The sequence below is a fragment of the Bos indicus genome, chromosome 7 (assembly GCF_029378745.1).
Source record: "Bos indicus isolate NIAB-ARS_2022 breed Sahiwal x Tharparkar chromosome 7, NIAB-ARS_B.indTharparkar_mat_pri_1.0, whole genome shotgun sequence".
Lineage (NCBI taxonomy): Eukaryota > Metazoa > Chordata > Mammalia > Artiodactyla > Bovidae > Bos > Bos indicus.
This window is the reverse complement of record NC_091766.1, coordinates 17,756,991-17,770,245: the sequence shown is the minus strand read 5'-3', so window position 1 is coordinate 17,770,245 and position 13,255 is coordinate 17,756,991. Positions and strand designations below refer to the sequence as shown.

The window sequence follows — 13,255 nt, the reverse complement described above, 5'->3', positions numbered from 1 at the left end:
AAAAATAATTACATCATGAGGGTGAATCCCATGAATTGGATTAGTCTCCTCTTAACCCTGAATATTCATTAGAAAGACTGAAGCTGAAAGCTCCAATATTTTGGCCACCAGATGTGAAAAGCCGACTCGCCGGAAAAGACCCTGATGCAGGGAAAGGTTGAGGGCAGGAAGAGAAGGGGGCAACAGAAGATGAGTTGGTTAGATAGCATCACTGACTTGATGGACATGAATTTGCCCAAACTCTGGGAGATAGTGAAGGACAGAGAAACCTGGTGCACTGTAGTTCACGGGGTCACAAAGAATCAGAAACGACTTAGCAGCTGAACATCACCACCACCAACAAACTCATAAAGGAGATGCCAGAGAGATCCATTACCCCTGCCACCATGTCAGGACATGGCAAGAAGACTGCCATCAGCGAACCAGGAAGCAGGCTCTCATCATAACTTCTGGCACCTTGATCTTGGACTTCCAGTTTCCAGAACCATGAGAAAGAAATGTTTGTTATTGATAAGCCACCCAGTCCATGGTGTTCTGTTAACAGCTGGAATGAACTAAGGCATAGCCTTTGCAGAGATATTTCAAATCCTTCTTCATTTCTGGAATTCAGTCCCATGGGCAGATCCATTGGGAGTGGGAATGAGAGAGGAGCGCATGCTCCTTTGCGAAAGTGGGACCCCATCTGTCCTTGTTTCTGCATCTTTTTTTGGCTGTGCTGTGCAGCATGCATGATCTTAGTTCCCCGACCAGGGACTGAATCCGTGCCCTGTGCAGTGGAAGCATGGAGTTTTAACTTCTGAACCACCAGAGAATTCCCCTGTTTCTGCATTTGTATCATAAGCAAACATGGTGCTTGTTTCAGAGATCCCACGAAGGTTCAGTGAGAGATTTCACGTGATATATTTAGTACAAAGTCACGCCTGAATCAAGCTTTTGGTGTGTTCTGTCCATGATTAGGGGAGATGGGTCAGGGAATTGGTTAAGAGAATAATTTTGGAGTTAGAGATACTTGGGTTCTCTAACATCTAACATCTCTGTGACCTTAGGCCAGTCATTTGACCTCTCTGTATTAGTTTTGTCTGGCTATGTAATCTATCACCCTATAGTTTGTGGCTTAAAAGAACACACATTTAGGGACTTCCCTGGTGGTCCAGTGGCTAAGACTCTGCACTCACAGTGCAGGGGGCCTGGGTTCAATCCCTGGTCGGGGAACTGGATCCTACATACCGCAACTAAGCAGTCCCATGCCACTGCTGAAGACCCCATGTGCCGCAGGGAATGTGCTACAAAGATCCTGACCTGACACAGCCAAATAAATAATAAATATTAAAAAAGCACACATTTATTATCTGAAAATTTCTATGGGGGCCAGGGCTCTGGACACAGCTGAGTTGGGTCCTGTACTGCGGGGTCTCTCTGCTGTAATAAGGTATCAGTTGGGCTGTGGTCCCTTCTGATGCCTCAACCGAAAAAGGATCTGCCTCCAAACTCATGGTGGCTGTTGGCAGGAGTCAGTTTATTGTGGACAGAGCACCCCAGTTCCTTGCTTGGCTGCTGACCAGAGGTTACCCTCAGGTTTTGTTTTGTTTTTTTTGCCATGGGGACCTTCCCAACCTGCTTCTTGCTTCCCCACAACAAGCAAGTTGAAAAGGCAATAGAGAACTCATCAAGGCAGAAGTCACAGGCTTTCGTAAACCAGTCTCAGAAGGAGCATCCCATCGCCTTTGTCATATCCTGTTGAGCAGAAGAAATCTCCGGGTCCAGCCTGTGCTCAGTGGGAGGGGAGAACACAAGGGCGTGAACAGGGAGACAGGCATCATCGAGGGTCATCTTAGAAGCCACCTTCCACCTTCCCTGTGTCTTTGTTTTCTTGCTTTATCTTTAAAATAATAAAAAAAAAAATTAGGGACTTCCCTGGTGGTCCAGTGGTTAAGAATCCATCTTGCAATGCAGGGGATGAAGGTTCCATCCTTGGTCAGGGAACTAAGATCCCACCTGCCTCAGAGCAACTAAATCCCCACACCACAACTACTGAGCCTGAGAGCCACATCTAGAGAGTCTATGCACCGCAGTGAAAATCCCATGTGCCACAGCTAGGATTCAACACAGCCAAATAAATATTTTAAAAATTAAAAAAAAAATTTTTTTTTGGTCACCACGTGGTTGGTGGGATTTTAGTTCCCCGCTCAGGGATTGAATTTCTGCCCAGGAGGCAAAGTTCAGGTCCAGGGACTGAACCTCACCCCTGCCGTAAAATCAGAGTCCCAGTGACTGGACCACCAGGGACATCCCTGTCTCCTTTCTTTGAAAGTGAGAAAACATGGGAATTCTCTGGCATTCCAGTGGTTAGAGCTCTGTGCTTTCACTGTGGAGGGCCGGGGTTCAAACCCTGGTCAGGGACTAAGATCCCACAAGCCACGTGGTGCAGCCAATAAATAAAGGAATACACTTTATTTATCATACATCTTTATTATTTATTTTTCGCTATGCCGGGTCTTCGTTGCTGTTTCTCGAGTTGTGGTGAGCAGGAGCCACTGTCTAGTTGCCATAGTTGTGGCTCCCGGGCTCTAGAGCACAGGCTCAGTAGTTATGGCTTATGGGCTTAGGTGCTCTGTGGCATGTGGGATCGTCTTGGACCAGGGATCGAACCCATGTCTCCTGCATTGGCAAGCAGATTCTTTACCACTAAGCCACCAGCGAAGCCCCATACATCTTTAATTTTTTTTTAAAGGAAGAAAAGAATACACCTCATAGTGTTGTTGTGGTCTCATTGATTCGCTTGCTCCTTCGTTCAGCTAATAATTACTGAATGTCTGTGTTGCATAAGCTGGTCTATACATGTGGTGAGCAATGTAGACAAGGTTCCTTGAAGCTTACCTTTCAGTGGGGTGGGAAGGGGACAGACAAAAGAAACTAGAAATAGACAAGATAATTTGCGTTAGTGATAGGTGCTATCAGGGAAACACCTGAAAGGAGAAAATGGAGGGAGAGTGACTAGGTATAATTTAGAGTCGCCAGGGCGAGGCTGCTCTAAGCAGGTGTCCTTTGACCTGAAACCGGCGGAGAAGGAGGAGCCAGCCATGTGCACACCTTGGGGAAGAAGGAGCAGGAACTGCATGTGAAAAGGCGCTGAAGCTGCGCTGAGCTGAGCACATAGAGGCCACTGTAGTTTCATCTTTAGGAGGGAGGGGGAAGGTGATCAAGTTGTCATCATCAGAGTAGAGACCAAGGTGAGAAGTCTAGGTTTCAGTCTGAGTAAGAGGGGAGTCGTGGGTGGGAGGGTTATTATTTGCATACAAAGGCTCCTATGAGTCCTGTGGGAGGAGGTCTTTGCACACTGGGGGAGGGGGAGGGGGAGGGGGCGGAGGTGGGGGTGGGGGTGGGGTGGCAGGCAGCGGAGAGCCCAGGGAAGTGATGAAGGGGATTGACTGGGTGAACAACAATGACGGCTTAGACCGGAGTGTAGATGGGAGGAGTGAACTCGCTCAGTCATGTCTGACTTTTTGTGACCGCATGGAGCCTGTCAGGCTCCTCCATCCATGGGATTCTCCAGGCAAGAATACTGGAGTGGGTTGGGGAGGAGAGGAGGGGTCAAATTCAGGACACATTTTGGAGACAGAGACAACTGGATTCAGCGAAAGATCTGAAGAATGTTTTGGGTCTAGAAAACAATGAATCAAGGCTGACTTCTTTTTTTAATCTTTTACTTTAAAAAAATTTATTTTTAATTGGAAGATAATTGCTTTACAAGAGCTTCCCTGGTGGCTCAGTGGTAACGAATCCACCTGCAATGAGGGAGACTTGGGAGATGTGGGTTTGATCCATGGCTCGGGAAGATCCCCTGGAGGAGGGCATGACAACCCACTCCAGTATTCTTGCCTGGGAAATGCCATGGACAGAGGAGCCTGGTGAGCTACAGTCCACAAGGATGCAAAGAGTTGGACATGACTTGGTGCCTAGACAACAATAATAGGGAGTTTTTCTGTGGCCATGTTATATCTAGGATAATAAAGACAGTCAAGCTTGCTGCCTAGTTCATCAGCTTTCTGGTCCACCATCCAGTGATGTGCTGAGCCTGCTGAGATGGGGGTGGCTGCAGGCTGGATTTCCCAGGCTGTCTTCCTCCTGGCTGTAGTGGGACGCAGGGAGGGGGCTGGGGCCCCATCCGGAGCTGGTGGTCCAGTGGAAGAGCTGGGTGGGAAAAGTTGGTTGGCTTTCAGCATCCCTCGCTTTCTCTCTGTCTCTCTCCCTCCTAGTTTGCCTTCGGGTGTACCAGAAGCTGGGGGGAAAACTACATTGCCCAGAGTTCTTTGCAGCTCTGGTTCTGGATGCTGATTAGGTTCTACCCTTGAGTAATGCTCCTGAGAGATCTGGAATGTAGAAGTGAGACAGAACAGTGTGTGTGTGTGTTTAATTATTTAAAAATAGTTTTAAGTTCATTTTAATTAATTTTGTTCAGTGTCCTAGTGGACCTATCTCTGTGGCTTTGTGAGTGTTGGGGTGGCGTTTTTTAACTCAGTTATTTCCGGTGGCAGCCCTCTGATTCTCCAGTCTGCAGAGGAAGCAGCTCCCAGGGTGGTGTTCCAACCTATTCTAGGGCTACACCAAAGAGGGCCTCATAGGCAGCAATATCAGCATCACTTGGGAGCTTGTTAAAAATGCAGTTTCTCCCCTTCCCCCTGCCCCTTACTGAATCAGAGATTATAAGGTGGAACTCAGGAAGCTGTGTTCATGCAAACCTTTCCTGCTGACTCTGTGCTGTGCTGTGCTGAGTCACTCATTGTCATGTCCGACTATGCGATCTTGTGGACTGTAGTCCATCAGGCTCCTCTGTCCATGGAATTCTCCAGGCAAGAATACTGGAGTGAGTTGCCATTGCCCTCCTCCAGAGGATCTTCCGGACCCTGGCATCAAACCCACTTCTTTTATGTCTCCTGCAGGTTCTTTACCACTAGCGCCACCTGGGAAGTCCCCTCGTGACTCTGCTGTACATCAAATTTAAGCAGCATTGGCTTACAACCCTCTCTCTCAGCCCCTCCAGAGATGCTGTAAGCCCCTAAATCCTCACTCTAAATGACTCCCACAGCTGCCAAGTGGATGCCTGGGGGCTCAGCAGGGCCCTCCTGCTGAGTATCCAATCCCTTTCTGCTTAATATGCCTAGAGTCTCCCACACTGAACACTGGCTGATAAAGTGCAATCAGAGTTCTTGACCTAAACTATTAGTTTGAATCCCAGGTCACCACTTCATAACCAAGGGATCATGGGCAAGAAACTTTGTGCTGCAAATTGGAATTTCTAAAGATGGTCATAGTTGTAGCTTCTGTTCCACATGCTCTTCTACAACCTATCCTCTGGAACCTGGACAGGCCTTTGTGAACACTTTAATTAGGAGTCCCCAGGACAGCAAGTGACCTCTAAAGCTGTTAGAAAAATGCAATGGGATGTTTGCTGTTGGAGGAACCCAGCCCAGGCAGATCATGGAGAAGTCCCAACACCCTCCTTCTACCCGCCCCTGCTGAGCCCCCAGGAATCTATTTGGTGGCTATGTGAGTGGGTCAGTCACCTTGAAAGGAGACCCCTCAGCCTCAAAGAAGATTCTGTAGCTGATGCCACAGGGAACACCAATAAGCTACCTTTCCAAGCCCTGCCCAAATTGCAGATTTGGGAGCAAAATAAAAAATTGCTGTTGTTTTAAGCCCCTAAATTTTTGGGGGGTTAGTTTGTATGCAGCAAAGGCTAACTGATAACACTGTCTAAAAGCTCAGATCTTTTTTTTGGCCATGCCATGCAGCTTGTGGGATCTTAGTTCCCCAACCAGGGGAACCAGGTTCATTGTGCTATCTGTGCTTAGTCACTCAGTCATGTCTGACTCTTTGCGACCCCGTGGACTGTAGCCCACCAGGCTCTTTTGTCCATGGGGAGTTTCCAGGCAAGAATACTGGAGTGGGTTGCCATGCCCTCCTCCAGGGGATCTTCCTGACCCAGGAATTGAACCGGGGTCTCCTGCATAGCAAGCAGATTTTTTTTACCAGCTGAGCTACCAGGGAAGCCTGACTAGGTTCATTGGTAGAAACTCCATCCAGAACCAGGGAATTTTCTAAAAGCTCAGATCTTACAGGGTTGGTGTGAGGGTTATAAGACATGTATCAGGCCCCTCAAAGTGTTTCACAGTGTTAGTGACCATCTCCCTGGCAGGACTGCCCCTGAGGCACTACCCATGGCTGCCATTTCCCCGGCACCCTTTCCTAGAGGTTCCCCCTGCAATGTTCCATACTTGCAAGATGCCCCACAGAGAGTGGTGGCACCTCCATCACTCAGCACCCACCCAGTACCAGGTACTGTGCCCTGAGTCCTTACAAAAATCCTTGAGGTGTGGCATGGGGGGAAAACATGAGCCCATTTTACAGGTGAGGCAATCAAGGCTCAGAGTGGGCAAGCATCTTGCTCAACACTGGAGGGTGAGTTGGTAGCATAACCCGGTCTGACTCTGAAATCACTGTCCATCCCCAGATTAAAAGTCCCTTCAGCTCCCAACTCCATCCCACAGGGAGAGGAGGGGTGACGAAAAACACACTTGGCAGAAACATGGCAGGACAACAATTAATTTATTGAGAGTGAGGCAGTGGGGAAGGTCAGGGAACAGCCTCTCTTGTCCACATGCTCCAGGGCTTCTTTCTCCCCAGCAGCACCCTTGAAAAGCCAAGGTTTGCAGGAGCTGAGGGGAGTGAATTTAGAGAAGTGGGCTCAGGGGATCCAGAGAGAAGGAGGGATTAGAGGCTGGGTGGGGCTTGTGGGGTAAAAGGTGAGACACATTGGGAGAAGAGGAGAGGCTCAGAGGGAGGGGGCAAATAAGTCAGGGTTTATAGGTCTGTGGGTGTAAAGGGGGGTGGAGGGGCTTAAGGGGAGATCAAAGGTGGAGAGGTCAGGGGTGAAGGAGGGATCACGGAATTAAAGGTGGCACTTGTGGGGTCGGAAGTGAAAAGCAGGGCTCATGAGGGGGGGTGTGTTCAACGTGGGGAGCTCAAGGGCGGGGATAAAGTGGGGCTCAAAGGTCAACGGTTGGCCCAGGGAAGAGGTGCAAGGTTGTAGGGTCAGAGGTGAGTCAGGCTGGGAGGTGAAGCAGGGATTCTTGGTGGTCAAAGGTTAGCCTCCTAGTAGGGTGCGGAAGTGAAGTGATGGAGGCGCCCTAGGCCACCTCCTCCTCGGCCTCCTCCTCAAACTCGCCCTCCTCGGCCGTGGCGTCCTGGTACTGCTGGTACTCGGACACCAGGTCGTTCATGTTGCTCTCGGCCTCTGTGAACTCCATCTCGTCCATGCCCTCGCCCGTGTACCAGTGCAGGAAGGCCTTGCGCCGGAACATGGCTGTGAACTGCTCTGAGATGCGCTTGAACAGCTCCTGGATGGCCGTGCTGTTGCCGATGAAGGTGGCGGCCATCTTCAGGCCGCGGGGTGGGATGTCGCACACGGCCGTCTTCACGTTGTTAGGGATCCACTCCACGAAGTAGCTGCTGTTCTTGCTCTGCACGCTCAGCATCTGCTCATCCACCTCCTTCATGGACATGCGGCCCCGGAAGACGGCGGCCACGGTCAGGTAGCGGCCGTGGCGTGGGTCACACGCGGCCATCATGTTCTTGGCATCGAACATCTGCTGGGTCAGCTCAGGGACGGTCAGTGCCCTGTACTGCTGGCTGCCCCGGCTGGTCAGTGGGGCGAAGCCGGGCATGAAGAAGTGCAGGCGTGGGAAGGGCACCATGTTCACGGCCAGCTTGCGCAGGTCGGCATTGAGCTGGCCCGGGAAGCGCAGGCAAGTGGTGACCCCGCTCATGGTGGCCGACACCAGGTGGTTGAGGTCCCCGTAGGTGGGGGTGGTCAGTTTCAGGGTGCGGAAGCAGATGTCATACAGCGCTTCATTGTCGATGCAGTAGGTTTCATCTGTGTTCTCCACCAGCTGGTGCACGGACAGGGTGGCGTTGTAGGGCTCCACGACCGTGTCTGACACCTTGGGTGAGGGCACCACACTGAAGGTGTTCATGATGCGGTCGGGGAACTCCTCGCGGATCTTGCTGATGAGGAGAGTCCCCATTCCAGACCCTGTACCCCCGCCCAGCGAGTGGGTCAGCTGGAAGCCCTGCAGGCAGTCACAGCTCTCAGCCTCTTTCCGAACCACATCCAGGACGGCGTCCACCAGTTCAGCGCCCTCTGTGTAGTGGCCTTTGGCCCAGTTGTTGCCGGCTCCAGACTGGCCTGAAGAAGCAAAGGGAGGGGACACCCAGGCTGATATGGGGAAATCCCACGCTCCACCCCACCCCAAGTCATCTAGTAGTTAAATCGTAATAAGAAAATTATTATTATTACTATCCATTATGAATTGTTCTTTTGAGTTCCATCCTTGCTTCCCTTCACCCAGCAGCTAGAAGGATATTTTTTCTGGAAAGAATTATTTTTATTTATTTGGCTGCACAGTCTGTTTCAGCATGTGGGATCTCAGTTTCCTGACCAGGGATTGAACTTGGGCCCTCTGCATTGGGAGCATGGAGTCTTAGCCATTGGACCACCAGGGAAATCCTGGCTAGAAGGATTCTGATGAAACTTAAATCATGTTCCACCTTAGCTCAAAACCACCCCCACTTCCTCTCTTTTTCAGTAAAAGCTCCAGTCCTCCCTGAGTCCCACAAGGTCCTGTATGACCTCTGTGGTCCACTGACCCTCCCAATACCCTCCCCTCCTCCCTCTCTCCCCCTCGCTCATTCCGCTCTAGACACAGGCTTCCTGGCTGTTCCTCCAACACACTGAGCCTGGTCCTGCCAAGGGCTTTGGCATGGGCTGTACACTCTGCCTGGAGTGCTGTTCCCTCAGATACATACATGGCTCCTCCCTCTTTCCCTCCTTTAGGACTTGGAGGCTCTGCCTGACCAATCTATACAACTGCAAATCCTCCCCATTTCTAATTCCTCTTCCATACTTGATTTTCTCCATAGCACTGATAAACTTGTTCTTTTTTTTTTAATTATTAATTATGCTTATTGTCTGTAATCTTGCAGGGGAATGCAAGCTCCAGAGGACAAGGATTAGGATTAGACTGTCAGCTGTTATTTTTGTGAACCGGTAATATTTCTTCTTGCCCCCTTCTCTGCTTCCAACCTGGTCCAGTCCCCTTATCACCCATCTGGATCAGAACAGTGGCTTCTGCACTGGTTCAAGATCTTTCTGTGTTGTTGGGTGTTGTCATTATAGACATGCCTGAACGGGCTAAATCTGCTCCTGCCCCTCAAAAGGGCTCTAAAAAAGCTGTGACCAAGGCCCAGAAGAAGGATGGCAAGAAGCGCAAGCACAGCCACAAGGAGAGCTACTCCGTGTACATGTACAAGGTGCTGAAGCAAGTCCATCCGGACACCGGCATCTCGTCCAAGGCCATGGGAATCATGAACTCCTTCGTCAACGACATTTTCGAGTGTATGGCTGGCGAGGCATCGCGCCTGGCGCATTACAACAAGCGCTTGACTATCACATCCAGGGAGATCCAGACCGCCGTGCACTTGCTGCTACCTGGGGAGCTGGCCAAGCATGCCGTGTCCGAGAGCACTAAGGCTGTCACCAAGTACACCAGCTCCAAGTAAATATAATATGCCTAGCCACTGTTAACGGAGAAGGCAATGGCACCCCACTCCAGTACTCTTGCCTGGAAAATCCCACGGACGGAGGGCCTGGTGGGCTGTAGTCCATGGGGTCGCTAAGAGTCGGACACGACTGAGCGACTTCACTTTGACTTTCCCCCAGCAGCAGTTTACAACCTGTCCACAATCTGTTCTCCTTGATGCCACTAGAGGGCGCCTGTGAAAACCCACGTCAGGTGCCACGCCTCCTCCGCCCGCTGCCCCTCCAGGGCTCCCATCTCCCTGGGATAAAAACCAGTCTCCCCAGCAACGCACAAGGTCCTACACAACCTGCGCCATCCCCTCCCTGTCCTCCCCTCCTCCCTGCTCCAGTCACAGAGGCCTCCTCACTGTTCCTGCCCCAGGGCCATTGCACGTGCTGATGTTGTTGCCGCTGCCTGGAATGCTCTCCTTCTCAGGTATTCCCATGACTGAAACTCTCTTCAGGTCTCTGTCCAATGTCACCTCCTCCAAAAAAAAAGGATTTGAAGAGGTGGTCTGGCTCCTGCGTCCACACTTTTACCACCACCTCCCCCTACCTTATCTCTCAGAGGCCACAGAATCTTTTGGCCCGACTGGAGCCACCCTTGATCATCCAAGAATCCCTCACATCCTTTGGCCAATCTCATGCAGTCTCTCCATAGCCATTTCCTGAGGACTTATTGTGAGCCCTACCCACACAGAATCATCTTTATCTTCCTGAATCTTTCTCAAATCAGAGAGGGGAAGTCACTTGTCCAAGGTCACACAGCTTGTCCTGTCAATCCCTAGACTCCAGATTAAACTACTGTGTACTAAGGAGGAGAGGTGCTGGGGGGAGGGAGAGCCTGGGCTCTGAAGTCATGTGGGCATGTGCATTTAGCTTGACCCAGTACATGTGCTAAATTGCCTCAGTCATGTCTGGCTCTTTGCAACCCTATGGACTGTAGCCTGCCAGGCTCCTCTGTCCATGGGATTCTCCAGGCAAGAATACTGGAGTGGGTTGCCATGCCCTCTTCCAGGGGATCTTCTCGACCCAGGGATTGAACCCAGGTCTCTCGTGTCTCCTGCATTGGCAGGTGGGTTCTTTACCCCTAGCGCCACCTGGGAAGTCCCTGGGAAGCTTGACTGAGAAGTATGAGGAAAGCTTTCCTAGAAGGTTGTTCAGTGTGTGCATGCCCTTGAACTTGAGGGCTGCAAATGTGTCCATTGTTTTTGCCTATGCTGTTCCCTCTGTCTTGCACACCTTTCCTCTTTTCATTGCCCTTTGGTCAGCCCAAGTCCCACTTATCTTTTAGGCTGAAGACATCATTAAGAGTGATACAGATAATAAAACCTACAACAAAACATCAAATGCTTATGTATTTTTTCCTCTGTGCTATGCATTGTTCTGAGTTCCTTATACATATCAGTGGCTTTAAGCCTCACAGTCTTGAAAAGTAAGTCTCTGTATTAACCCTGTTTTAAGGATCAAGAGACTGAGGCACAGGAAGATTGTAGGGCCTGTCCAAAATCACCCAGTGGATTCAATCAGTGATTGAGTTTGGCTTTTTTTTCCTTCTCTTCCCATTTATTTATCTTCCCAGCTCCCTTCAGTAAGATGTCAGCTGCAGGGGTGGACAGAGCTTTGTTTGTTTTGTTCTTGGCTATATTCCCAGGGTGGGTACAGTGGGGCCTGGGGTATGCAGTAGGTGCTTAATAAGTATTTGTCGACTGCATGAAGTGGCAGAGCTGGGATCTGAACGCTGCAGTCTGGCTCAGGTCCATCGGTTAAATTAAAATGCCACCTCCTCTGGGAAGCCTTCTCTACCCTGCACTTCGCCTGTTGTGTCAGAGGCCTCCCCTGGATTCCCACAGTGGCCTGTGTATCCACTTTCCCCACTGGCCTCTGAGTTCCTCAGTCCAGATGCTAGGTGGAAAATTTTCACCAAGCATGTGGAAGTGAAAGAATTGGGGGGAGGGGGACGCTTCCCTGCCTGTGCCTCATGGTGACTCACCAAACACAAAATTGTCAGGACGAAAGATCTGGCCGAAGGGGCCAGAGCGGACAGAGTCCATGGTGCCTGGCTCAAGGTCCACCAGGACAGCTCTGGGCACGTAATTTCCTCCTGCAGAGAAGCAGATGGACAGCAGCTTGGTCAACTCCAGGAACCAGCACCCAGTCCCCTCCCAGGCCCTCTCCACCCCCACTCTGGCCAGGTGCCTCTGCCCCCTTACCAGTGGCCTCATTGTAGTATACGTTGATTCTCTCCAGCTGGAGGTCACTGTCCCCGTGGTATGTGCCCGTGGGATCAATGCCATGCTCATCACTGATTACCTCCCAAAACTAGAAAGGGGGAGGTGGAAAGGACCAAGAAGGGGGAGTCAATGGCCAGGCCTTCCCCCACCTCCGTCTCCTGAGCTCAGGATCCCCAATCACCTCCCTGGCTGCCACCTGTCCCCCAGCAAGGTGAGTGGGGGACCGGGTCGCAGGGTGGGCAGGCGAGGATGAGGCAGCAAGTAGGGAGAGGTGGGGGCGGGGTGAAGCAGATTCAACACCCCAGCCAAGACGGCCGGTGGGGGCAGCTTTCCCTGGCTGCTGCCGTGGGCAGGGGCGGGGTCTCTTTGTGCCTGTGGAGGGGCCAGCGGGCCAGCTGTGAAGCCAGCTGTGGCGAGCGGACAGAAGGCCGGGCCCCACCCCCATCAGTTCTTTGTTTCCCAGCTTGGCCCTGCCCTTCGCGCCCCTCCCCCACCGACCCTGGGGTGCTGGCTTCCTGGGGGACCTGGCCCCCCACAGTGGAGGAGTGCTGCGGGGCTCAGTGGACTGCGCTCGGCGTCCTTCCAGGGCCCGGTCCCCCCGCGCACCTTGGCTCCGATCTGGTTGCCGCACTGGCCGGCCTGCAGGTGCACAATCTCCCGCATGGCTGTGGCGCTGATGCTGGACTCGGCGGCGCTGGCGCTGGTGCTGATGCTGCGAACTGCGGCGGCGAAGGCGGCGGCAAAGCACAGTCTCTGCGCCCCCGGGGCGCCTCTATATGAGCAGGCGGGGCTCGCGTCACGGCCCGGTCACTGGCCCGCTCCGCCCCCTGGTCCCGCCCCGGGACGGAGGGTGCAGGGAGGGAAGGATATCCCTCCCCTGCCTCCTAGAGACCTCCCGGGAGTGGGGATGCTCTGGACCCCCAAATCCGGGCAGTGGGGGCGAGGCCTCTCGGGCGCCCTCAGTACCCTCTCCCTCCGTCCCACCCCTCCCGCCGCCAGCCCGGCCTGGCAATCTGGGATTTGCCGGGATTGGGTGGGGAGGTGGGTGGGGTGACCGAGAGGGAGGGAGAGAGCCCGGTAAACATGCAGCCGGGAGATTCAGCCTCTCCCCGCTCCCGCCCCCGCCGCGAAAGACCCTGCCTCAGTTTCTCCGGCCCAAGCCTCCCTTCCCATCCCGTTTCGTTGTCATTCTCCAGAAACGCTCGCCTTAACCACGAGGGCTCGTGGTGGGGGCCGAACTGGCCGCTCCAGAGGAGCCGGCTGTTTGGGGAGGTGGGAGGCGGTCGGTTCCTGCTGGACTTCTCTTGAAGCTGCGTAGTAAGTAAAACCACGATATGCCTTCCATATTCGACTGCGGATGCTTCTGGAAGCCGACGGAGGTATG

General features: G+C 52.4%; 1 protein-coding gene across 1 annotated transcript; it reads right to left on the bottom strand.

Annotated features, from left to right (window-relative positions):
* Positions 1–6,587: 6,587 nt before the first annotated feature.
* TUBB4A (tubulin beta 4A class IVa) lies at positions 6,588–12,758 on the bottom strand. The gene is made up of 4 exons (XM_019964333.2): positions 12,478–12,758; positions 11,851–11,959; positions 11,631–11,741; positions 6,588–8,245 (listed from the first exon to the last, which is right to left on the bottom strand). Exons 1-4 carry the CDS (start codon positions 12,532–12,534, stop codon positions 7,188–7,190), a joined length of 1,335 nt encoding a protein of 444 aa, XP_019819892.1. The 5' UTR covers positions 12,535–12,758; the 3' UTR covers positions 6,588–7,187.
* Between the last annotated feature and the right edge of the window lie 497 nt (positions 12,759–13,255).